This window comes from Lepisosteus oculatus, chromosome 9 (genome assembly GCF_040954835.1).
Source record: "Lepisosteus oculatus isolate fLepOcu1 chromosome 9, fLepOcu1.hap2, whole genome shotgun sequence".
In the NCBI taxonomy this organism is placed as follows: domain Eukaryota; kingdom Metazoa; phylum Chordata; class Actinopteri; order Semionotiformes; family Lepisosteidae; genus Lepisosteus; species Lepisosteus oculatus.
In genome coordinates, this window is record NC_090704.1 from 3,670,574 (window position 1) to 3,697,477 (window position 26,904).

General features: G+C 44.3%; 1 protein-coding gene across 1 annotated transcript; it reads right to left on the minus strand.

Moving 5' to 3' along the window:
- Positions 1–404: 404 nt before the first annotated feature.
- gipc2 (GIPC PDZ domain containing family, member 2) lies at positions 405–26,010 on the minus strand. The gene is made up of 6 exons (XM_006634685.3): positions 25,239–26,010; positions 12,484–12,669; positions 10,220–10,400; positions 2,687–2,799; positions 2,501–2,582; positions 405–2,024 (listed from the first exon to the last, which is right to left on the minus strand). The coding sequence occupies exons 1-6, from the start codon at positions 25,509–25,511 to the stop codon at positions 1,873–1,875; spliced, it is 987 nt and encodes a 328-aa protein (XP_006634748.1). The 5' UTR covers positions 25,512–26,010; the 3' UTR covers positions 405–1,872.
- Between the last annotated feature and the right edge of the window lie 894 nt (positions 26,011–26,904).

Below are 26,904 nucleotides of genomic sequence, written 5' to 3' on the forward strand. Positions count from 1 at the left end.
AAATCCAAATAATAATAAAAAAAAGAATTGCTACAGTAAATTCAAGATAAGAAGAGAAAAATGTTGGAGAAGGAAGCTATTCTAATATAAAAACCTCTTTAGAATCTGTTTAAGAGGATCTTGGTTCTCCCTTGACAGTACAAGTCTGTTGGTCCAGTCTTAGCAGTTGAATTTCTGACTTAGTCCAGGTGATCCTTTGCTTTAGTGTTATATAGCAGCCCTATTTCCTGAATGGAGGGCATGTCTGCATGTTAATAAGTGGCATAAGTGCAGTGATGTTCTGCACTTTCATATGGTTAATAGAGAGATGACAGAAAAACCCATTACAGTACAAAGAAACAAAGCAAAACAACAGGTCAGCTGGAATAACGTCAACAGTAATAAAACATCTGAAGTCCAGTGGGCACATTGCTTTTCTTTATTAACAGTTTTCTTTTCAACACAGAAGTCCATGAGATTCTGGACTGACGCACAGATGTTCTCTACCGACAGTCCTGCTTTACAAAGCTGGCTCCACACATGCATGAAATTAAGTGAAACTGGACATTCAGTCTGCTCACACCATCTGTTAGACAACTTCCCAAGTCTAAAAAACAAAACTCAAAATAATCATCTTCAAAAATTTGGCCAACAATATATCCTCCAAAATTTGAACACTTAAGGAAAGGAAAAAGTTTACGCAAGACAGGCTGTTCCAGAGACACATAAAGGTTTTTAATTATCTTTCTAGTTTACCACATTGTAAAAAAAAAAAAAAAACATTCCCACTTTATATGAAGATTGTTTTATTAAACAAATAAATTAAGTACAGAAATATAAAATATATAAGATCTTGTGACATTTGTAAGAGTATATTCTTGTGTTTCAGCAAACTGTTCAACTCATTAAAAATTAATGTTAATATTGAAATTACACATAAGAAGTGCTTTTATTCCCCATTACCTAAGGTTTCAAATTAAAATCAGCCACTGATCCTGTACCTCAATGATTACTCAGACAGCCACACGCTGGTGGAATAAATGCCACTCTGTTCTACAGCGTTCCCTGAAAGCAAGCTACAACACTACCCAGTCTCCAGGGGCATTTAACATCACAGAGGGAATGGTGTAGCAAAAGTTTTTTAAAAATCCAAACCCACGCTGGGCTCCAGAACAACACAGACAAGGAAAAAAAGCCTGTCGAAGAAAATTAAAGCACAGTCCCTTCACGAAGTCCACTGTGATTGTGCTCTCTCCATTTTTAGATACAGTTTAGCTTGGAAGAGGATCAGAAAAAACGACTTTCTCAAAAGGCCCGTGAACCCTGACGCAGGTCTGAGGACGACGGTACTTTGTCGAAGTCAGAAGGGACGGGGCGCAGGGTTCCCTGGTGAAATCTACAGGGAGTCGAAGAGGAATGTTCTAGACTGTCTAGACACCCCGTGGCCGTTCTATGACCAGGATTTCGGCAGCGCCTGCAGAGAACGAAGACTGTCCAGTCGTGCAGGCTTCTCGTTTGAATGCCACTACTGTTCCCCACAAAGAAACTCCGAAGCTTCAAAAACCTCTCCGCGCCGCAGTAAAGTAAGGTAAATCAAATCTTTGTGCACCTTCCTCACAGACAACTAATTCCGACGGGAAAGGAGATCATTTACAGGGAAGGAGCTGCAGACGTGAAGCCCTTACATGAAACGTAAGCTCGAGTTAAAACACTGTAAAAAAAAAAAATCTTGGTTACAAATACATCTGTCCTTAAAGCACAGTTATTTCCTGTACTAAAGCTATAAAAACCTCTATTTAAAAACAGCCCAAAACACTGTTTTTTTTTTAATATAAATTTCACCCTCCCCTCCCTCCCCCCTTCCTCTCTGAAGCATTTACAGAGCCGGCCGTGTTAAAGTCTGCCCCGCCTGGCGTCTCCGATGGCGCCCCAGACGTCGAAGACGAACTCGTCGGGGAAGGCGAAGTCCCCCAGGGCCTCGTCCAGGGCCACGGCGAACTCGTCCGGGTTCCTCTTGTCCCGCCCCACCTCCACCATGGTGGCAGCTGACGGAAATGAGACCGGAAATTAGACCCCAGGGGGCAGGAAGGCCCGAGAGAGCAGCGGGGCACCAGGCGGCCCACAGGCGGAGACGACGGCCCTCTCACTGGGGGGGATCCAAGTTCTAGTCCCGGGTCACCAGCCTGCTTAACCAGCCCCGAACCAGAACTTCTGAACGGAGGGGCGATTCTCAGAACAGGGAAGGTTGCGAGGGGGCTTAAGACGAGCACAGGCGTGACGGGTAATGACAACGCTAATCCTGCAAGAGCTACTCCACAGTGGTCCTTAAAGAAAGCACCCAAGGATGCCGATGGAAAGCAATGTAGGAAAAGAAACGGGAAAACTCTACTTTACCACAAGAGTGGTGGGGTTCTGGAGCTGCCCAGGCACGTTTCTTTAAAATGAGCGAGCAAGAGGGGGCAGGTAGCTTACGGATGAAAGGAAACCCTCATCATCACGTCGGCCGGTCGCATCAGCTCACCTAACTCAGTGTCTCGGATTCCCATGTAGCTTTCCAGGAGGTCGTCCACTTTCTTCACGGCTTTTTCCTCAAACTCCGTCGGCTGGTGGGGAAAAAAAAAGATTTCAGACATTGGCGAGCGCAGATCACGGCCTTTTGTTATCACCCGAGCGTTCGTTCCTCCGAGCCCGTCGAAAACCGACTTACGACTTCCTCCAGGGTGGCGGGGCCTTTGGAGCGCAGGCGCAGCGTCCCTCGGCCCGTGCCGATCTTGTTCTCTCCTCCAGGCTTCGCGCCTCGGGACCGGGGCTCGATCATTTCTGCCATGGGGACAAAACAGGACAGACATCGCTGAGGGGGGCGCTGGCGGCACGCTCCGATGTCACGCCCGGGCCCCCTCCGGCTGCCTTCTGGGCCAAAGCGGAGCAAAGCTAAGAAAACCCTTAACTATGAGATGGGTTTGGCCTCTCGTAATGAGCTTTCAAAACTCTCGAAGATACAGCGCACTTTGGGTTACGGTCAAGCATTTACAGAATAAGCTGAAGCAACAGCACCAATACTGGGGTGCCACAGGTGGCGAGCGTGCCATTAATTTTTAGTTTTTAACTTTTCTGGGTCCCAAACTGAACTTTTAGTTTCATTTTCAGGTTTCCTCGCTGTTTAAAGGATTATTCTCAACCCCACTTTGGAGCACCCCGTTTATACAGGCAATTCTTATTTGATACTCTAGGGCAAGCTTCACGCATCATCGGACTAGGGAACTAGCGACCCAGCCACGTAGCTAAAGCCAAATATCTGGCTTCTTTCAATTAACAACTGGAAGAGATCCTTTGATCTTGTAGATACTAACTACTAAATAGGCTAGGCTGAATGGCTCTCCTGTGCATCCTTCTTACAAAAGGGTTTTTCAAGTAAGACCACACACACCACTTCTGCCCACTTTTAAAATGACATGACTATCTTTGAAGGCAAGAGTTGGTACAAAAGAGAACCCCTTTTTTTTTTGCGATAGCCAGTTGTCACACTGCATGACACTTCAGAGAGGCAATTAAGCAAGACACTGCTGAAACAACAGCGATATTAAAAAAAAAGAGAATCGCATCCAATTTATTAAATATCAGCTCCTGAAAAAAACTTGCCTTGTTTCACAGACCAGAAAACATGTTACTGCTGAACAGCAGAAAACGAGACAAAGTGAGTTAAGTCTTGAAAGCCTCTAAAAACAGAAGCCAGCAAACCATCTGCTTAAAGACTGAAGTCATCCTGGCCTTTCTTTGTGCTGTATTCACTTGATTTATGATGCATATCTCTTGAAGTAAAAAAAAAAAGGATTAAGCACCTCCATCTAAGTGCTGAGAAAAACTACAATTTAGTCCAGAGGAACAAGTTGCTTATTTTACGTAATGGGATGAAATAATAACAACCAGACCACAAATAGAACAATGCAAGTACAGCACTTCTATTTAGGAAAAAATACAAAAGGCACATACTGTAGCTTCAAACAACCCAAACATCAGAAAAATAAGTATAAAAGCAAAAGCAGATGTTTTTGTGTGCGTCTTGCTTTCTGTATTTAATATTTATCAGTTTTCAATTCAGACAGCTTACTTTGAAACATTGTAGTATATTAGATAAAAATTCCCAGAGTTTGTATGTTCTGGGCTGATTTCAGAGGTATTAGTGATATTAGACGGTTTTGGATATACGGCCATGATCCCCGAAAAACATTCTGACTTGGGAAAAAAATCAATTTGATTTGAAACTAGAACAAACGTTACTTTTGTAAATTTGTCTCCAAGACAAAAAAAGACATTGAAAACAAATTAAATGAAATGGGGAACAGGAGGCACTTCTTTACACACAGGGTTGTGGGAGTCTGGAACAAGCTGTTCAGCCATGCTGTCAAAACCACTATCATTGCTTCTTTCACCTGGGTGAGATCTCCGGATCATAGTAAAAACCAATTGTGCTAGTGGAGATGAAGGGCCTCCTTTCATTCGTAAGTTTTATGTTCTCATGAGGAAAAAAACAAAATAAAGTACTGCCTCCGGAGTGAAGGACAAACTACTGCGTCACCAATGTGCAAGATTTGGGTTTATCTTGTCAGAAGGATAGGTGTTTGAATGACAAAGAGGAATAAAGCCTGAATGCACAACCATAACTTATTCTACAGAGCAAAACAAATTTTGTACAGCAGTGGTTGTACTGTACACGGTTGGTATTGTGTATACAGTGATTCGGCACCGCAACTGTGAGAAACTCACACTTCATTTCGCGAAAGAGCAAAAACTTAAAAGCAGTAGAAGGTCTTAGGAGTCACGCCGAATGAAAATGTGCTTTTCAAGGGAGGAAAAAAAATCCACATCCTAGAATCCATGGAGCATAAAAGGGCCCGCATTATTTCTGCGCCAAACAAAAGCACGTCACAAAGAGTCTCTATGCTCCGGAGTCTCTGCCCATGAAGGAGCACTCACGCTCGGGAGCAGACTAGCAGGCAATACGGTTCAGAGGAAGCTGCACGTTTTACACGGCGCTGAAACCAGGTCAGGGGTCTGCTCCTTTTAGCTCGCGATGGAAAGTCTGTTGCAGCTGAGCTCGGTCTCACTGAACTGTACCCTTGACATCACTGATCAGTCCAGTTAAACACGCTTAATCATTCTACCTGTAAAACCACAGGACTTTGGCTGGGAAAGACCTGCTGTATCCAAAGACTCAGGTCACAAAATAAACATCCACCTAAGTCCAGCTTTTCCTTGTGCAAAACCTGTTTTAAACATATCTACATTAACAGCAAGTCTGGATAAATGACTTGACTTAATTAAGGATTCCAGCTATTGGATCTTTTTGAAAGGTTGAAAACTCAGTTGAAAATCTTTTGTCTCACTAATACACTTTTGAGACAGCAATTGGGTTGATTTTTTCTTACATTGCGAGTTGTTCACAGCCATCCCATTTAAAGGCATCAGTTTTACTTCAGTCTTAATGAGCTGCCTTTGAGTATACCTCAAGGAAAATGCAATTACCCTCCCTCCCCAGAACACAAGTGTGTTGCTTCAACAGATCAGACTTTATAAATAAACATAATATATTTTTGCTCCTTAATGTCACAATAGGATTCCCATTATGGCATGTAGAATACTCTCCTACAGAGGCAGGGACAGCCTGAAACCAGTATGAAAACTGACCCTTAATCTTGGCTCAGAATTGCTCATAACTCCTTGAATGCTAGAAAAGCCGAAGTACAGTTTAATCACTCCTCCCCTCCCCTCTTTCTGCAACAGCCTGCACATTCAAACACTTTACAGTTTAATCTTCTTCTTTGAGACTGCCTCTAAATGTCACTCTTCAATAATAACATTATATCCTTAAACTAGGAAGAAGTGTTATGAAATGTGCAAGCAACAAACATTTTTCACTTTGTTTTATCCCCCCAGCGTTTCATGAAACAGCTCATGACAAACAACAGCAGATGACAGACCGGCACTAACTTATCAAACTGCCTGTCTGTTTTGGAAATGCTTGGCCACTTTTAAACAATGTCTCCTGCCATCATCAATGTAGAACATTCCTTTATAATCAAATTACATCCAAGCTAAGCAAAGAAAAACAAACTAGTCTGGGCTAACATTCAGCACGAAGGTTTAAAGCATTATCACTGCAAAAATACATTCAAATAATTTAAATCGATAATTTAATATCAAGCTATTTTCTTACAAATCTCACCATATCTTACTAAGATGAAAATGAAGACCTGTACTTGTACCAGAAAATACAAATAACTACTGCAGTAAGTCTTGTCAAGGGCATTTAAGCATAATTAAATAGTACAGACTGGAATGCCATTTTAAGAAAAAAATGTGGTCAGAAAATATTAACTTAAGAGAAAGATGCTGGACATCTGAGCGGTTATTCTGTTCTGAATACAAATAAAGCTATTAGTTGAACATGCTAAAGTGTTTTAGCTTTCCAAGCATCTAAAAGACAAGGCTATTGAAGCAGATCAAGACCTAATTCATAAATATTGAATGGTGAGCTATTTTAGTCCCATCACACACCTTATCTGCATTCTAAAAGAGACTAGAGAGAAATAAACTCGCACCACAAGAGAAGGGTCAGTAATCACTCACTGTTGCTGTATTGCTGCAACATAATCTCCTCTGAAAGCAGAAAACAATCCAACAGGCTCAGCTCAGAGCTCCTGTACACAGTGTAATGTTTATTTCTTTGAAGATTGCCATTTAACCATTAACTATGCTGTTCTGTAAAAGCATTTTTTATTTTGAGGCAGGTGTGAGTCTTTTATTCAAGCAGAAACGCTTAAGGATCACTCTTCCTTCACAGGCACAAAGCCCCACACTTCAGGCAGCGTAGAAGTTACATTCGTTAAAAGGGCTGGGTCTCCTGACACAGGAAAACCCAATCTTATCTAGGCTCCAAGGGAGTGATCACCAGGAACAGGCACTAATGAACAATTGTAAGCCACAGACTTTTTTTTTTAATTTAGGGAACTAATGCTCATTTATTTTTATAGAGCAATGGAAAACTATATTAATTTTCTAGTCATAGAAGAGGCACTCTATCCTGTTTGAAATTGGATACATGCAGATAAATTTGTCACAACAACTATTCACATTTAACACCTGCTGGGTTTAATTATCAATTGTGTCACGCTCCATGTAGAAGCGCACAAAACTACCAGTCATACGAGTATTCTCCCCATGATCGCATTTCCACAGCAACACAATATCCAGCCCAGGGCTGTAACTGTAGCACACAAATACTGATGGTTTCACAAATAAAACATTCAGCTATGTTGCAGTTGAAATAGTCTGCTTTCCTGTGATGAGCCATAATGATCTGAGCTCAGACAGGACGTCCAGTCTCACTTACAGGTCATGAGCTGGGTTACCTTGAACTGGTGAACCCATCCCGTGATAAGTCACAGGAACAGCACATAAATCTGAAAATGATCAAATAAAAATAAAATACGAAAAATAGCCTCAGGAACATAAAAAGATGGCCAACGAAACAAGTTTCCTCTGACTGTGTATTGAAAACGTTAACGGACTTACCTGAAAAGCCCAATTATTTAAGTCTCCGATTACTTGAATTGCGTCAATTCTATAATAGAGATGGTCCTAAATAACAGTTTTCATTTTTTTTCTTCCGAAAAAAAGTGAAACGGCTACTGGCAGCCGCCTGCACAAAAGGAAGCGATAGGAATGGAGGTTCAGAGGGTTCATTGCCACCTGGACATGTATTACACAGTGGTACACCAAGCACTAGCATTTCAAAACCCACTCATGAGACGAGCACTTCAACACACCAGTCCCTGTGCTTGCATTTCTTCCTCGTCATTCAACCAGCCATCGCTTCAACCAAATTAGCCCTTTCTTGTGCATGTGGTGGATTGGGGAGCATTTAGTGTCATTGTCAGTTTATAGCGCTGCAGGGACAACTAAACACAGATGCAGTATGCAACATTTCAGTATCAAAAGACACGGGCTATAAAACAGCAGCATTTATCAGTCATTCCTGCTGGAGGAGCTGTAAACAGGCAGAGAAAGGGAGCAGTGTGACATCTCCACATAAAACAGGCTGACAGCTTCAGACAACGTGGCCTAAATTGTTTGCAGAGGAACTGGCACAGTATCGCCAGTCAAGTGCAGCCTTCATTTCAGCTTTCAGCTTTCTGGGCTTCAGGTTGTGGATACGGATTGTACAGTCCACTTCAGAGGCTGCAATATCCGTGTTACAAGACTGAAACAAATCTCATGTAATAGTGATCAAGAAGAAGTGATCATTGGTTGATCATTTTCATTTACTGCGTAACGTTTGCTTGCAGAGCCCACTTTTAATCCCTTTCTGACTGTGTCGGAAAGAAAAAAAAACTCATCACTACAGCTAAATCAACATACAATACATAACATGGAAAAGGGTTTACCAAGGAAACTGTATAGATAAGAGAATTCCTATCAACTCAAGAAATTTCCATGTCCTTCCTCTGAATCAGCAGAAAAAAAAACTCTGGATAGATGGAGAGAGATTAGAATGTTTGCATGGTGTCTAACGCAGCATTCCTGAGCTTCCAAAGGTTTGAATCCTGACAACATCCTGTGGGATGATTCAGATACACGGCTTCATTCAGCAGCTTTCAACTAGAACTACAAACACTTTCGATACATAATTTAACTGTGGGAAGCACAATCTCAAGAGTGTACTTTGACAAATGCAGGTGCAATCTAATTTACAAGTTACACAATTTGACCAAATATTGTTAACTGAGTAAGCAGCTAAGGCACAAAAAGGTATGTTCAATTTCCAATGCCTATAACTTTTCTCCACCCAGAAGCTTCAAAGTGAAACAAATCAAGAAAATGAGAGTTAACAGGGTTCTATGCTCAGCAAAATATGTTCTGGTTCATGTACTGCAGCTCAATCTGCCCCAGAGCTGTGATGCAGCCATCTAGCACCTTTGCAAATCGTTTCTTTTCTCCTCGTGCTCTTAAGCAGAGCATCAACAGCTGTTTTCCGTCAGGAGATCAGCAGGGCTTCCTGCATCCTAGGGGGGGTGCCATCTCTGCAGGGAGCTCAGCTCTGAACAACCTGCCTGATCAATTACTGTTCTAACTGGACTGTTTCTTCCCAGCTGGGAAGGTGTTGGGCTAGATGAAAGTTTAAAGGACTGGACAGGCCATTTAGCCCCTTACTGCATTTTTTAAAAATATTTTACTTTCTAAAAATAGCAGGATTTGTATAGTTGTTCTTGTTTTAAAGGCATGTAAATATTGTAAATGTACAAACTTTCTTTAGAATTTAATGTAGGGGGGTGCAACTTCTTCTTTAGAATTCTTTTAATGAGCTTTTCAAGCACAAAAACCATGGTTTTCATGACCATCCTGTCATTTAAAGGAGGACATTGAAGACCAGCACTGGACAGCCTTGGATAAATGGCATCAAATCAGTGTTAAAATACAGCCCTCGTGTGTAGACTGGTAAGAACAAACTCACACTCTAAAACACACTGTTCACCTGCCCAGCTCCTGTTTTTACTGTACAGTCTGGATTCCTGAATGTGTTTAAAAATATACTTTGAAACCTGAGAAAATCTAATAATCCCCGAAGTGTCGAAGAGTATCTTTCCGTCATGAGCGGGTTTGGACATTTGCACTATCTTGGAGAGAAAACGGCAATACTTCCGAAAACATCACGCATCATTTTCGTGGATGTTCTGTGGATGCGTACATCCTGGATGTTGTACAAGGAACATACACTGTCCCTCCATACCAAATTAAGGTAATGAAGTTCACAGTACAGAGCTATTTCAGTAGTTATTTACCTCCTACGGAACTCTTTTCCTTCCAGTCCAGACTTTTCAGAACAGCATGGGTGCTGTGAATTCGGTTTCCTGGAAACCGAGCTATTAGGAGCAGTGCTGTGCGTAAACTGGGTGGGGGGGGGGGTGTGGAGAGGAAAGGGGGAGGTGGGTGGAGGACCCTTCTCTGAATATTAGAGCATTGCGCCACCTTCAGGACATATACTGCAAGTGCCACACATTGTTTTGCAGCAGTTTTCACCTGCTGTAGATACATTCTGCAGACAAAAGCGAAGGAGCAGCTAAGTGCCTGGAGAAACGTGTCTCCGCTCTGCGAGCACAATACTGAGCCCAACCTCTAGCCAGACGGTCACGCCCAATCACTAGCAAGACGCTTGGCAGGTCTTCAGGCCCGCATTACTTACCGAAAGCTTTCATGGGCTCCACCAGCTTCAGCGTGAAGGTCTGTCCCCGGGGCAGCTCCTTCAGCATCTTGGCCACCTCGTAGTGCCGGGTGCCGACGATGCTCGTGCCGTTGATGCACTCTATGTGGTCGCCCACGCAGATGACCTTGACCCCGTCCGTCACGCTGCCTTCCTTTATGCGCTGGAAATCGAGTCATCGAGAACCGTTAGTTACTTAGGACGTCATGGTGGCTAATTCTAATATTCGTGGAGCGCTTTTCATCTCCACAGACACCGAAGAGAGGGACACACAGGTGGAGTAGCGCCCCCCCTAGGCAGTTTTTCTGCAACTGCAGCCCTGCTACGCCGCGGGCCCAGTGAAGGAGTGAGGAAACCGCTTCCCTGGTGGAGGTAAGGGGGCAATGTTGGGGAGGCCAGACTCTACAGCCCAGAGAGAAATTCAGCCAGGACACAGAGCTAACATCCCTACTCTTCCAAACAGTGCCAGGGGGACCCGACCGTCACGACCTTCGATCAGCATCTCATCCGGAGGGCGGCGCCTGCCTGGTCGCCAGACTGGAGCATGGGTTCGGACCTTTTGGCCCTGAGGCAACGGCGCCACCTGCTGCTCCACTGACACCACTAGCGGCAGCTAATAATTTTTGTGATAAATAATTCAGCTGCATTCTGTCTGAACGTTTCTTAGATTTACCAAAAAGGTCAGACCAATACTTACCGACACCTAATGGTAAAGATGCAGAACACTAGACAGAACACAAGGTGAGCCGTTTCACTCGTGCAAACAGAAGGGACAAGCAACACTTGAAGAGCCCGATCTTCATCAAGAACACCAAGCAGTACTTATCCACACGTCATCCTTTGTCAAATTCCTGCATTCAACCCATTATTTAAGTCAAAGGAAATCTGATCAAAGCAATTGATTTCCTTGACATGGCATTCTTCATCTGATTGGATTGATTCGCCCAGGACAAAAGAAGCATCACGTTTCCATTTGTCAACTGCAACACAGGACGGAGTTGATCTAGGCCTTTTTTAAGGCTTTTTAAAGCTTAATGCTTTGGGTTATGTTGTAATAGATATAGCATTAACAATCATTTGATGATGAACAGATACTTTGTTATTCTTGCTGGCAGTGGGGTGACAGTCTCACAACTGTGGTCTTGAGTTCAGTTCTGGATTGAGGGATTTTCTGCGTGGAGTTTGCATGTTCTCCTAGCAAGTATGTGGGATTTCTCTGGGTTCTAAAGTCTCCTCCCATTTTTCCCCAGTGCTGGCAGGCTGATTTGACGGTGCTCAACTACCCACCCAGCAGGAGCAGGATATCCTTCCTCATTAATCTACCTGCTCTGGAATAGCTCTGCTACCTCGCCGTCGCCTGTATAATTGAGACAATGTTCATGTGAGCTTGATGCAACACTTCAATATTAACGATTGGCACAAATCTGTTCTATCCACAATTACGTTAATACCACTAAATGCATTTAAAGTGGAGCCTCTGCACAAAACCATTTACGAGGTAAATGTAACCATAAGAGATTAATTCAAGAATTTTGCTTAATATAAATAATGCATGACATAACAAAGACAAAGCTTTAATAGCACTACTGTTCAACATCACTCGATACCCCTCGCTACCCTACAAGACAGCCTGTGCCCTCCAGTGCCTGCCCAAGTATCCCTTCCCTGTCCCAGCATCCCCCTGGGGCAGTAGAAGGGGGGGTTTCTAACATTTCAGCTCATGTCAAGTCACAACCTCCCACACAGCAAAACACTGATCACTGCACAGAAAGCCGGAAAATACTTTTGGGGTTTACTGCCAATACCGAATGGCCTCCTTCCAGTTGTTAGAATGTATTTCCCCACCACTACAGCTGTAATTTCTGTTGCGGTTTTGATTCCAGGGTCAGACTCAGGCTGGGTAATGTTGATTTGCGAGGCCCCGTGCTTCAGATTAGAAAGATCTGGCTCAAGAAGACCTCCGGGACAGGTACTTACACTTCACCACCACTAGGTGGCGGTTCAGGGTTTCGCCAGAAAAGCCTGTTTCACAGTCAGTAACCCCCTGAAACTGGGCCTTGAGGGTTAATTTGTTTTTCTCCCCCCTATACAAAATGTAGCAAAGGTCCCAGAAGCACAAAAAGAAAACAGATGGACTCTCAATGCGAGACAGCATTTAAAAACTGCCACAATGCTCCTATTCACCCCTTTTGAAAGTCTTTTAAGGAATACACCGAAACAAAGAGTGGCTTTTCAGCTCCGTGTACCTTTATAAAAGCGTAGCCAGCACCGTTGTCCGTGATTGTGAGGCCTAAGGCATCTTCTGCTTTGATGACTTCCACCTCTTTCTTGATTCCCTTGACGTGGGCGAATATGAAGTCTTCCAGGCCGATCTGTCCCCCCAGGAGCTTGTCCATGTCAATTTTGTGCGTGTTCAAGGTGCAGAACATGATCTGTTTAAAAACAAAATGTCATCGTCAACAACCGATAAAGTATGTTTTGTGCAAGACAGAACCGTATCATCTAGTTCATCAGGCAGTGTGCACGTTTGACATGTACAATGCGTTCTGTGTAAAGATGGAAGGAGTTTGCAGCCAGTTTGAAATATTCCACAAGATGGTCAGGAGAAGAATCAAATCAAGAAGTACAAACTGTTTTAGGAACAAGAGAACAGTAATTGACTTCATAGTAACTGGGCACAGCCTCTGGTTTGGACGTGTGAGAACCTGCAGTCAGACAACCTGACACCAGCCTAAGGACGACGCCAAGACTTTCCAAATACTTGGCTGGCACACCACCATTCCTGACGACACAAAGTCACGCCTGATCCCCAGCATTTTGTTTAGTCTAACCAAGCCACTTCAGATCTGCATTAATAGTCTGAAAATGCAGCTCCGGTAATGGACAGGGAGAACCACTTGGAGATAAGAGGTTCCGCGGAACATGCGCATTTGGGAGGGTTTCACGAAGGCATCGGGGCTTATGTCTCGGGAGCACAAGGGCTCTCGTGTCTGGAATTAATGACAAGTAAAACAAGTGGCCGATCTCATGATTATTCATTGCACGTGACCACAGGGCGTGAATATTAAATGAGCGTCTCCTCTTTGATCTGGATGCCATGGAGCTCCCACATCTTAGGGTACGTCTCTGATCTCTGTTGTTTGTAGCAGGGATTGCAGTTGTCTGACATTTGGGGTTCAGGCCAGGTTCATCATCCTGCACCTGTTAGACAAAGGACACTTGCTGAACACGCAGCACCTTACTTCCTGGCCCATATTCCAGCAAGAATTATTTCAAAGCCCATATTTAAGCTGCCGGGAGACCAGGTGTCCTTATCCCTGTAAGCAAACCTGCAGTTACCAGAGCCAGGACAGCAACAGAGAGCTAAATGAGAAAAGACTCTACCTGAAGAGACAGCTGCCCCCCTAGCTACTTGCTGTAGCTAAAGTCCTGTACAGCTAATCACGCCACTTAAGAGTAACTTTATTCCCTTACTTTTAACTCCCAAGGGAAGAATCAAATGTCTTGGACAGAAATACCAATAATTTATTACTTTGGAAAAACAATAGCGACTGTTTAACCTTGACTGGCTCGAGTTCAAACTGCAGTCGTTAGACGTACCCCGCATTTCGGCAGCTTTCTGAAAGCGAATTCGCTGTTATGCCTCCTGCTGCGGTTCTTGCGTGGTTGTTGTTGGCATTCGGAGGCTGTGGCCCGACAGCGACCTTCGCCACCGCGACCACGATCCAGAACCTGGAGTCACACCTTTCTGCCCCTGCTCCTGGCAGGAGGAGGGAAATGCGATCGCCAGGAACACGATACAGCACTGCCCTGCTCATACCCCCCTGGCTAAATGGCAGAGGCAGGAAGGGCCAAGTGCAAACGTTCGAGCCATGAGTCAGTTATTCCTAGTGACGTCTCCCTGGTGCCACAGCCACTTTAAATGAAGCAAAACGTCACCCAGGGACAATTCTGGAAGCCAAACGAATTGGACCAGTGAGGACTGCCAAGCTCCGTGTGAGATACTGTCGTTGTGAGCACTCTCCCAGGTTTTGTGTTCACAGAGACAGTAAAATGCATTCATGCTGCTCACACACAGGTATCATACACATCACTTTATTAACCCTATACAATTTCTTGCATTAGGAATTTGTCTTTTTCACATCCCCCAGCTTGCTCTCCATGAGACACACAGACAGGGAGAGAGCCTGGGGTCAGAGCACAGGGTCTGCCATTGTACTGCACCCCTGGAGCAGTTAGGGTTAAGGGCCTTGCTCAGGGGCCCAACAGAGTAGGATTCCTCTACCGGCTGCAGGATTTGAACCAGCAACCTTTCAGCCACAGGTGCAGATCCTTAACCACAGAGCCACCACTCCGCCCCCATGCTGGTACTCCTATATTGGTGGAGATCTTGACCTTGACTCTCTTTTATTTTTATTGCCTTGTTCTCCCAGTGTCTCTTGCAACTCCACACGGGGTGAAAGCAGACATGTCTTTATGGCCCATGCCTGTGTCTCCAGCTACTTTATACAACTCACTGCATCACAAACATCTACTATATAATGGCAACACCACACGCAAGTACCTACCAATAAACAATTTAAGAAAAGTTTTAGGCATGTGAACAACCCAGCAAGGTTCGATAGGGCTAACAAGACCCAGTCAAGTTAAAACTTTTTAATCGTCTGTCTCTTTTTCCACGGTGAATACCTCACGCTTCATTAGGGATATTCAAATTAGACGAATTGGTTATGGAAACTCGACCCTCGCACAGCTGCGCTTCCATGTGAAACCAGCACGTCTTTTTGAGATTCAGAATGAAACAATTGAACACCTATTAAGCAAGCATCAGAGGGCTTTGAATCGGAGTTTCCCATTATTTACACGGCGTTTCACAGAGCCCGCAAGAGGTGCCAGGCGCCGCGGACCGGAGCGTTGCCCCTGGTTACGGAAACAACGCGCGGCGTCTCGGGCGCCGCCGTGACGTCGGCAATCTCGGCTCCCACTCCGCACCGCGGCCAGACCCCCTCCGCCCGCAGCGGGGAGGGGAGGGGGGAGTGTGGAGGAGGCGCACCTACGCCAGCCGAGGGGGGGGGGCGGGGGATGAGATCTCAACAGCCGCTGGGAGTGACGTAACAGAGATGGGCGCTTTGGATGATGAGGTTTCAGCACTAAGACGTCCTGCTTCTTCCAGAGCTTCAGCCTTGACCGAGGCGTACTCTGTCTGGGCAGAGAAGTCACCTGTATTGTATACCTGTTACCTGTATGGCTCTGACCTCCAAAGGGATGTTTAACCTCAAAATCCTTGTCAGTGCAGCTCCAAGATTTCACACGTACAGTGCATCATTGTCACATTAGCAGGCGGGATGTAGTTTAGGACTCAGGTTCAAATCGCAAACGGGATCATTGCTGCTGTACCCTTGAGCACACTGTTTCACTCCTAAAATACAGAATTGAATACTTAAAAGATGAAATACTGGAAGGTGTGTTATTGCATTTGAGTTGTGAGGTTATCATTTTCCCCCCAACCAAATTGGGACCAGAAGTAAAATTAAGACTAAAAAAACTTCACAACTCAAATGCAATAACACACCTTCCAGTATTTCATCTTTTAAGTATTCAATTCTGTATTTTATTAATTTGACTTCCGAAAATAAAACTGCAGCAAAGATACTGCAGCTACAATAATTGAGTATTATCTACAGTTATGAGAACAATTCTGCTACAGAAAAAAAGTCAAGGAGAGTACAGGTACTGTATTAAGGTTTGTAGTCGCTCCTCTTAATTTACGGTCTACAAACGATTCCAAAATGCATATTGAAACCATCTCATAAATTAGTCAGGGTCTTTCGTGCTTCAAGCAGAGAAGGAAAATCAAAAAAGGATGCAAATTTGCTAACAGCGTAGAAACAGGTTGCTACTGAAGCCCACCAGCTGCTGATACGCAGAAAGGACACGGCTGAGATAAAGAGGCTTTCAGAGCTGTTGCTGTGAAGAGGAGTCTGAGCCTCATCCATGAAAAGACATAGTACACCTCTGCGTCACAGTGCGCAATTCTAGAGGGAAATGGGAGGCATTTTGTAGAGAAGACAAGTACTTTTTATATGCTTTTATGTAAAAAAGTACTAAAACGGCTTTGCTTTATTTTCTTAATGGATTCCCTACACTTATTAGCAAGTTTTAAAAAAAGTGCCAGAACAGGCCATTACTTTGAGGTTAATATTTGATTTTTTTTCTATTAAGCACTGCACAGAGTTTAAAACAATGTGCTGACAGTACCGTAAACACGCACATTTAAGCGGACACCTCAAGCAGCAGAAATAAAAATCACTCGCCTACAACTAATCCTTTCACTCAGGCTTGAAGTGCATTCAAATAAAAAAAAAATAGATATTGTACTTACTTACTTTGAAGTTTGTAACGTCTGCTCAGAAAGAGAGACATTCATTGCAACATCAAACAAATCAACAACACGGACAGGATGTGCAAGCTGGAATCATAATTAGCCATGCACAATTTAATGACAAACATCAGTTCAGAAGCACTAATTACTATTGAAACTAAGCCACTCTGAACAAATCAGACAGTCAGACTGAAAGCAGACACGCCACTGACATGCTCCATCAATAACCTCACTCTGTCATACGTCAGCTAACCAGAACACAGCTCTCTGCTTCAGAGCAGCTCTCTTAAACTTAAACAGCTCTCTTAAACTGCCTATGATAAAGGCAGCGGGTGTATATTGTACGCCATCGATGGGGATATGTGAATGGAAGTAGTATCTTCCAGTCCTGCAAACACCAGGCTTAAAATCACTCCAGCTTCGAGGGTATCTGCTGAAACATGTTCTGTGAACAGAAGAGGCAGCTCAACTCGAGTCGCACTTGTTCTCACATTCCAGTGTTGTGCAACACATGCAATGGGAGCGTGTGCTTTCAACGACATTGGGCATCTGCTCGTACCCCCGTTTGCCAAGAACATCTGACGAAAACCCCATCTCGGGACCTAAACAGGAAGCCAGACATGGGGAAGACTGGTTCTTTAAAATGAAATAGACCTTTCATTTATCATGAAACGGTCATTTGATTGGCTGCCATTTAGCATAGTGACTGGAGAGACAGCAGAAAAGAATCGTCTTGAAATTCTAGGAAGATTTGTTTTACACATCTCTGAAAGACTGCCATCAATTCTGTGTCCCACAGGAATCCCCGTGCAAAGCAGTGTGTTTACTTTGCAGAGAGAACGGGCAAGGCTTACAGTGAAGAGCAGCTGTTATCCGCAATAAATTGTCGTGCACTTGTGGAACAGACAGCAAGAAATACAAAGACTCCCCTGAAGCCATTGTATCAAAGTTACCTGAAATGCCCTTCACTTATCTATACAGACCAAATACAAGACTTGAGTTGAGCCGATTAGAATGGTACTGCATATGGGTGTTAAATCCTTTCCACCCAAATCCTTTGCAAATTTAGTGGAGTGGCAACACCCAAGGGTAGCACAACAATGTTAATTATCATTATTGATGTGTCCTCTGGCCTGCAAGGCACTCCTGTACAAAACACTTTACAAGCTTCATCACACACCCTCCTTGGCAGCACGCCCTTCATATCGTCATCGGCTCCTGCCGGAAAAAAATTCCACACCATATCAAACCTGATCACTTCCAAAGAAGAGAAAGAAAAAAAAAATTAATCGCCCGAGCCACATCGTGTAATTCATCCCGAGGCAGAATAAACAGCTGTGGCCCGAGGCATAATGGTGACAGACTGAACGTCAAACCACAGAGTCCTGTACTCTGTACACTTCAGTTGCAGTCAGAGGTACGAAAACAATGTAACATGAGAAATACCTACACACGCAGCCCTTTTTCTGCAGATTTTTCTGCTTTAAGTGAGGTTTTAGATCTATGCATCGTAAAAATTCAAATCCTAACTAAAAGCATTTGTGAGATGCCATCGACAATGTTACGCTTGTTCATGACAGGAGGCCGTCGCCGATCACAAAACCACACAAACTGGAAGTTAGTAGACCTACTCTTAAGGTTTGGATCTCCGTCAAACAACTCAAGCACAAGAATATTTTAACCCTTCTCAACCAGACCCGATACTTGACATTTTTTGAAGGGAGGAAAAAAGCAAAACAAAAAAAAACTGTTAGTATCTCCTTCGCGAGTTGCTTTTTCATAAAACATTTTAGGAATGCTTTTAATTCTTTCCACATGGCCCATGGAGGGTGGGCACCATTCCTCCTTTATTGAGAATTTCCCTTTCATTCCCACCCCTCACATTCCTTACATCTGCCTTAATTTGTTTTTCCTCACCAATATGCCTGGGAGCAGAATGAATCTCCTAGCTACAGCAGAAAACTAATGAAACTTTTTGCGTACCTCTATTTACTAAATTTCCCACCGAGGCAGGCAGATGTACTACAAAGCGGAAAAAAAAAAACCTTCACAACAGAACGGGAACCAGAAAAAGTAACACCAGGTTCGTCATCTGCAATTAAAAAAAACGGATTCGATTGACTCCTGTTCTACCAATCCGACAAGTTTCAAGCCCTTTGGGCATTTCATGGTGAGAGAAACCATTCCGGGGGTTTTGGGACGTTAAACACTGCCGGCCACTGCAGGCCCCCAGAGAAGCCATGCTGAAGGTTATCTTCACGGCTTTAGCCTGTGCCCACCCAGCAGGATGTCGGGGACTTCCTGCAGCTCCCTCAGTGCCCCCGAGAAACTGGGAAACCCCACCAGAGGAGCTTTCACGCGTACGTACCCTCAGCCTCTGACGAACCTCGAGCAGGGAGCGTAAAGGAGCGAGTCAAAGTCAATCCCAGGCTGCAGAGCAGCAAGGAGAGACATGTGGGCCCATTCCTCCCAGCTCTGCTTTAGATTCCCACCACCTTCCCGGCTCCCCCTCACACCCGGAGAAGCTCAGCACTCTCACGACTTCTCGGCGTGGAACTAACCTGTGCTTGTTCCTTCGCATCAAACGGATTTTATCACCTAGAAATTCCAAAGGCGGGGGAAAACGACCGTCTTTGTTGTACTTTGTGTCCTGACATTTTACAGAACAGACACGGCATGGGCAAATTCGTTTAACGCAAATGACATTTGGCACCAACGTGGCTGGCCAGTGGCTGGTCTGTTCTGCGTGTTTTGTCCACACTCATTGATGTCCATCAGGACAGTTCCAAAAATGCTTGGTTGGTCACTAAAAAGGACTTGGCACTACTGCCAGCGAGTCCACTTGGGAACTTGCTTGAAAGTAACCGGGCGTGATGTTCGGCTGTGTTTTTTATTTTACTCGTTTTCTTTCTCGATTATGACGTTCAACATCACCTGTGCCAAATCAAAACTCTATCGCTACCGATGTGTTTATGCAACAGACCCTGGAGTGCATCACGGTCAGTCACGAAGGATCAATTAAGCAACATAACGGCAAAAACACTGAAGAACTGAAATCCATATGTTTTTCTAAAAACATACATGCATAAATGTAGGGACTCTTAGTTTCCTTCAGAAGGGAAAAAAATATGCCAAACCTCAGCATTCTACACTCAAGAAATAAAATCAAAGCACCTCGTCTTTCAAATAATGATTTGCTTCCAGCGCATCTTAACACTATGCAATAAACATTCAGCAACTTAAAACCAGAATTGTCTTCACTATTAATGTCAGGCTTGCCAATAAAAACATCTCAGGTATCAAGCAGCTGCCCCTGCCCCCCACCCCCACGAAACACGAAACGTCTGAGCTGGGGAAGAAGCTCTGAAGAAGCTCCTAACAGCTCCTATCAGTCTCAGAAGCTGGAAATAAGAAAAAATAAATAAAGACACAGGGGCCCCGAGAGAGGATGAGCTGTCGGGGTACGTGTACAACCCTGACAATCATGTCGCCAGCCACCTGTGACAGCAGGTCTCCAGGAGGGGGCGCACCAGGCCAGAAGGGTTGGGATTAGATGGGCAGGGCTCTCCTGGCGCTACAGTGACCCCTGCGACCTCTATTTTCCTTGCCTCACTCCTATATTTATTGTTCCATAACATATTTATTGCTCCTGTTGTCTACATTGTGTGGTGTTGACTGTTGCACTGTGTACGTCCCTAGAGATATGCGTGGTTAAGAACTCCAATGTATGTGTGCGCGAGTCCCTACAGGCACCTGTGGGCTCTCTGTGCGGAGGCACACTAAACCTGCTCTGTGGGGCTGTGGAGCACAATCAGCTCTTCGCAAACAGGTTTGCGTCTATAAAAACACCACCGGCTCTTTGCAAGAGGGCGGGCTTCTATAAAAACACAACTGGCAAGCCTACGGTTACCCAACCAAGCAGGAACCACTGCCTTCAGCCAGGGGTTCCCAATCCTGATAGAGGAGGCCCTCACACCTGCTGGTTTTCACGTCAACCAATCCCAATTCTTCAACGGGAGCCTTAATGCGTCCATCTAGTTCAGTGACTGGAACATTGGCCAGCTTCGTTTTTGTTCTACACAAAAGTTTGGAATTGTAGGTTACTGACTTACGACATGCATTATTTAAAAGACAACCCTGAGCTGAAAACAATCAAACGGTTCAAACGGATCCTACTTTTAAGCCAATTAAGGGTTCAGCTGCTTGGCCGAGCTGGACTGGAACACAAACTAGTGTTTGGGAGCAGGACTGGGAACTCTGCCTTAAGATGAAGCGCTTAAGGAGCAAGTATCCCTCGCAGAAAAATTCTGCTTGTTCCTATTTGTTAACACATTGTGTACGTGGTATGGTATAATGGCCAACTAATAATCTGGCTACTGTTTAAACTCTCGTTCTCTCATAGGGAAAACAAAACCAACCACTGTATAGTTTGCAATCCAAATGCTGTGAGCTACAAACCAGAACTGGCCAGCTCCACCCCAAACACCAGGGGTATTTCAGAGCTACTGTAGTTTATCTGATTCTAGTCCTGAAGGCTTTACGGACAACAATTACAATTATCTGAGGCAGGGGAACAGAAGTCAAGTGGTGGAAAGATCAGGGGCTCAGCTGTTTTCGAGAACTGGGCGGTGCTGCGGGACTTTGCCCTAGTTGTTCTCTGGCAGACAGCCGATAAAGAGATTTGACCATGAATCTTTACAAGCAGGACCGAAAGGGAAAACGCCTGGTTGTTCTTGTTGTAGCCTTCCCTGGAACGCACAACTGATTTTCCAGAACTGGTCACTGTGGATTTGACACTATATGTCAGGAAGGGGTTGTATCCTGGAGTTTTTTTCCAGTTTACAAGTATTATACATTAGTGCTCTAATATCCAGCAATCTGCTATACCCTGGGCAGCGCCCAGTGCAGTAAACACTGGTTTGAGGCTGTGATTTATGACCTTGTTATTCATTTTGTAATATAATCCATTAAGGAGCATGTATTGAAGCTTTAGCGTCACACTTCAAAGCGTAAAATAAGTAGCGTTTTTATGAGCAATTATAGCTGCAATTAAGGAGTGTGAATGTCTGAAAAATAAATCTGGTAAAACAAATTTGCTGAATTTGAAATTTTTTGAAATTACATCATAAAGAGATAAACAGTACTCAAAATATTGACACTTGAGCCGTTAATTAGTAAAGGTTTATTTTAAGGCAGAAACAGGATTTCAGTCTGCTAATAGACTGTGTTTCCACCTACATTTTCTCAGGATGGTCTGCCAGATCAGCTGCAACCTCATTAATATACTTCAAAACCCACAAGTGACAAATGTTCATTAATAAAAATAATATAAACAGGAGGTCCATTATTCAATAAAGCAACTAACAGCAATGCCAAGAATGGAGTTCCTGCAAAAGGAGCCAGTTTCTGACACCAGTCTGGAAATTCAACAAAGCACCTGCACAGAAATTCTGTTGCATGCCATAAAACACCAAAGCTGGGCTCTCCATTAGTTTCCTCTGTACTCAGTCTTTTTTTCCTGTTTACAGCTAACACTGAACATCAGCTGTCAGGCTGGCTTCAGACAGACACTCTCTCTTTCCTGTCAGCCTATTCCTGCTAAGGCTGTCACTAAGTCTCTTCAATAAGGCCTCAGTTGATATAAAAAGTCCCATGGATAAACTCTGTCCAGGCTAGGAAACTATCACCAATGACCTTTCAACACTGATGACATAAGCTATGCAAATATTTGTCACCAGGAAGTACTTTCCTTTGTACTATGCCACACGTATTGATGAAGTTTGAAAAGCAGAAAAAGAAGCATTAAAAAGCATTGAAAACACACCGGTTACATGTTCCAATTAGCCATGTGCACTAAGGAAAATCCACTGACTCCAACAAAACGTTTTTAAGCTGAAAAGCTATTTTTCAAAGTATATCAGGTCAAGTATAGTGCCACAGTACACTAGACATACAAGCTTATTAAGGTAGCTGACTAATAGTTGGGATAAGAGTCAATACTTTTAGAAATAAAAAACCTAAAGATCATACAAGGGGGAAAAAGCACATTGTAAACTTTTATTCAATATATAAACATGCAATGCTGCCCTGTTTGAGGTTAGGTACCACATTTATTCAAAACTGATGGGAAAATGGAGCAGACAGTTCTGTACAAGAAAACGAATGTGTGGTATTGAAAACCAATGAGTCCCATAGCCCTGCGTTCCACCCCAGGCACCTAAATCAGACACCCAGTCAAAACGCTTTTAAAAGAAAAGACAATTAAACATACAGTATGTGACGGGTTCAAATTAGTTTAAATAAGGTGAGCATCAGGCATTCACCTAACTTCATCAGTCACGATAGATCTTTAGATCTGCATGTTGTTGTTTTTTTAAATTATTCAGGAAGCATATGCTCTGAACGTTAGATCAGTAACTCAGGTGCTTTGCCAGATCAAAGTCTAACCTTTTATGCAACAGTAACCCTATGGAAACCCATTCCAAGCAGGCTGTGCCTCGCTTCATGCGAAACCAACTTTGAGCGAGATCTGGTTTCAGAGGCAGCCGTGCAGGAGTGACCCCAGCACTCCGACGAGTACTTTCTCAAGATCCCAGAACATCAGCCACACGCAGCTGAGCTTGGGCCTTTTCCTCGCTGCCACACGCGGGACACGAAACTACCTCGCAGATCTTGAAGATCAGCTGACGGGAGAAAGATAAACTTCTGACTCATGAGTGATGCCTCAATCCCTTTATGGTTTAGTTTACCGCAATTACAACACCAGCTTAAATGGCTAACCTGATGGCTGGGCAGATCCAAGGGAAGCCCAGGTGCTCTGCTTCTAAAAGACAGAGGATCACCTCAATTCCTGATGAAAGGCAGTGTTTCACCTAAGCGAGTAAAAACAAACAAACAAGGTCCCTCAATATATGGGAAAGGAACAATTTCCCCACAGAAAATATCACCCCTGAAGAGTCAGTATTTGTCAGCCTTACCATTAAAAAATGCATGACTGAAATGGTAGACTATTTGGCATCTTCGCCCACCTATTTCCATCGGAATTCAAGAAGAATATTTGAAAGTGTATCTGGAATGATAACATACATTCTATCAGCACATCAGCTAGGCTTAATCATTACTGTAGTGTTCTGGCAAAGGAACAAGAGAAAGAACCACAGGAATTCAAATGGGAGTAATACTTGTTACTCTTCGTGTATGCAGCCCTGGTTTCAAGCAAAGGCACAGGTAAAGGTTTTTTTCCCCACGCTGAAACGAAAAGAAAAGAGACACGACGTCTCGGCTGTAGGGCCTTCAGCAGGTGCGACCTCTTTGTATGTCGCGCCTGTATTCTTTATACAGTCTAGTCTTCTGTGCGCACACCGGCTCCTGAGAGAAAAAGGCTTGCACAGAGATCACTCACTTTCAGCTCAGCCTCATTTCCAGGCGTTTGTCTTACTGCCGAGCTGCACTCAGCGACGGTAAGGGCTTCCGGAGAGGGGAGGCAAACCGGGACATTGATCCGAGAGAGAAAGTCCAGTTTTTTTAATTTTGAGCACCTGAAGCTCTTTTTAAACTACACCCTTTACTTTGCCAGGAAGGTCAGTTGAGACATTCTCGTTTTTAACAACAACATGGAGAAGCTTCGATACACCTGGGGGCTTACTGGAGCACTCAGAGAAAACATCTCGCTCAAGGGTACAACAGCAGTATTCCACTCTGGTCCTGAACCCCTGCCTGATCTGTTTGATTATGAAAGAGTTATTAATTCACTCGCAAAGCAGTTTTAATCGCGAACCATTTAATAGATTGTTATAATACTTCGCGTTATCCGTGAGAAGCAGGGATTACTCGGCAAGAGCTACGCAGCGCGTACTGAACAATGTGAAGCATTGTGCTTCGCCGGGACAGGTATGTCAAAACGCGACTGGTGTTTTTTTTAATGGCATTTTACCTCATTGATCTGCCTCTACGTGCAATCTTAACATCTGCGATTTGTTCAGGTTACTTTAGTGTCAGTATCGCCATCACAGCTAATAATTGAACAATTCCCTTCAGCAACAAAAATCGCTTTGCGTCGAGTACAAAAAAATATCAATTAAATATTAATCTAGTCCATAGATCTCTTGCACTGACCCAGCAAAACAACTTCAATCGACCTAAATTAAGAACTGCTAAATAAGATGCTTCTAGTTTAACGTTAACCCGGAATATTAAGCCACTGATTAACTTTGCTTAAACAGAAAGCTCGGGTTGAACGCGTCGTGCTCACCATCGGAAATACTTTGGGAGGGGAAAAAAAAAGTTATATTCGTGTGCATTTTACCTAAAACGTTTTGCACCTCAACAGGTTTCTCAACGCAGACCGCGCGTATCCGAGTCGTACACCTGGAGACCTGCGGCACACTTTAATTAAAACGATCTGTGATGCGCCAGCAAACGCAGTACCCCTCACCCCCCCACACACACACACACATTTTGACTCCCAAACAACCAAGCCAAGCTGCATTTCTGCCACCGCGGGATTGCTAATCGGATGCATTCGCTGAAAACCGAAACGGGGGCCGGCAGGGCAGTCCCGGGTACAGCCCGACAAGGGGAAGGTTGAAATCGCAACACGACCCAGCGCAAGGTATATACCTCCGTCGCCTGCAGGTTGAAAGCATCGGCTATTTTCCCGTAGAGCTCCTTGACGTTAGTGAAGCCCTCGATCCTGCCGGTGGGGCTACCGTGCGCCAGTTGCGTGTGGAAAACCAGCTTGGGTCGCAGGCTGGCCGGCGGGGGTGGCAGACCAGCTCCGTTGACCGTCGCCTTGGCTCCGCTGCCTCCGGCCAGTCCCCCCCCCTCCTCATTCTCCACCAAATTCGAGCTCTCCCTCGACTTGTTCTTCTTTTTCCTGAGTCCCAGTGGCATCTCGCTTCTCCGGCTTAAGCCCCCCCACCACCAGCACCGCCGCTGGCGCAAGATTTTGTTTGCTTGTTTTTTAAAAAAAAAAACCCCAAAAGATTTCAAAACATAAGGCAACCTGCGCCAGAAACTCTCGCCGGGAAATCAACCTGCGGAAAAAAAGTTCGCCCTCCTCTGCCTTTCACAGTCTCGACTTCGTTCTTCGACAGTGACACGGCGCCAGCTCGCCGATCGCCAAGCCCTCAATATTCAACAGGTAGGGCGGCCAATAAGAACGTGTCTTCCCGTTCGCTGTATCTGCAAAAACAAAAAAAGAGGCTCTGCCATAGAGTTTAACAGGCGGTGAACAAAGACTTCACTGTTGCGACATTGTGCGAACGCAGGCGCAGTGGGCGAGGAGTCCAGGGCGGAGCAGTTAACGCGGAGGACGTCATACCGAAACTTCTTCACCTGTCGCAGGTGATATCAGTTTGTTAAAGAGACAGCACTCCCTTCCTCAGCGCGGCAGCCTCGGGACGTGTGGCGCAGATCCGCACAGGGCGCGGATTGAATAAAGCACGAAGGAGAACACGCACACGCACACGCGGGACCGCAATTTAAGTGGACGAGCCCTGATGCAGGTCTATCAGGAGCCCGGGCGTCACCAAACATCTCAACTTCTGCTGGTATCGGTCTCAAAGGGTTCGTCCCTGCCTGGAGAAAAGCAACTTCTGATATTTCATGTGTATGCCGAGTAGTAAAATGCATATGTGGCTTAATTATTATTTTGTAGGGGGATTACAAATTAAATCTTGGCCAAGAAGAAATTCAACTTTATTCAGAGATCGTTAACTCGCTGAGTGGAACTGATGGGGATGTCTGCTTTTTTCCATGCTTGTAATGTTATGTTCCTCCTCGTAAAATTATCAGAAATAAACGTAGCTGCTTGTGGGGTGGTGTGAGGTCCTGCGTTTGAGTTTATGGAGCAAAGACACTCCAGTATTCTGAGCAGGTCCTTGATTAGGTGATTTTGAGTAATAAACTCAGGTAGTTGATACAGTATTATGGGGTATCTTGTCAAAACCATTCATTTGCCCGGGTTTCCTTTACATTATAGTAATTTTACCACATTCAATTCAATTCACTTTTATATAGCGCCTTTCACAACAAGGTTGCCCCAAGGCGCTTAACAATGCAGTTGATGATACATTTTGTCAATACAGAACAGAAGACCAGAAGACAACAGAGGAGAGGAACCAAAGACTCCTTAGTAAGGAGAAAAAAAAACCCTAGGGTACACTGATATTAGCAGTGGAATTTATCTTAAAAGGGTACATGTCAACACTGTCTTGATCATGTCTTGTTCTAGATCGTTTTAGCATAGTGTAATCAGTATTTTTGGCTTATCTAAACCCATTTC

What these genes read in the sequence shown, in the direction of transcription:
- gipc2 (XM_006634685.3), bottom strand. Translation starts at nt 25,511, where the DNA reads ATGCCACTGGGACTCAGGAAAAAGAAGAACAAGTCGAGGGAGAGCTCG. An exon ending in TCAACCTGCAGGCGACGGAG is followed by an intron (nt 12,670 to 25,238) that starts GTATATACCTTG and finishes GTTTTTAAACAG; the next exon opens with ATCATGTTCTGCACCTTGAA. An exon ending in CTGGCTACGCTTTTATAAAG is followed by an intron (nt 10,401 to 12,483) that starts GTACACGGAGCT and finishes CTCGATTTCCAG; the next exon opens with CGCATAAAGGAAGGCAGCGT.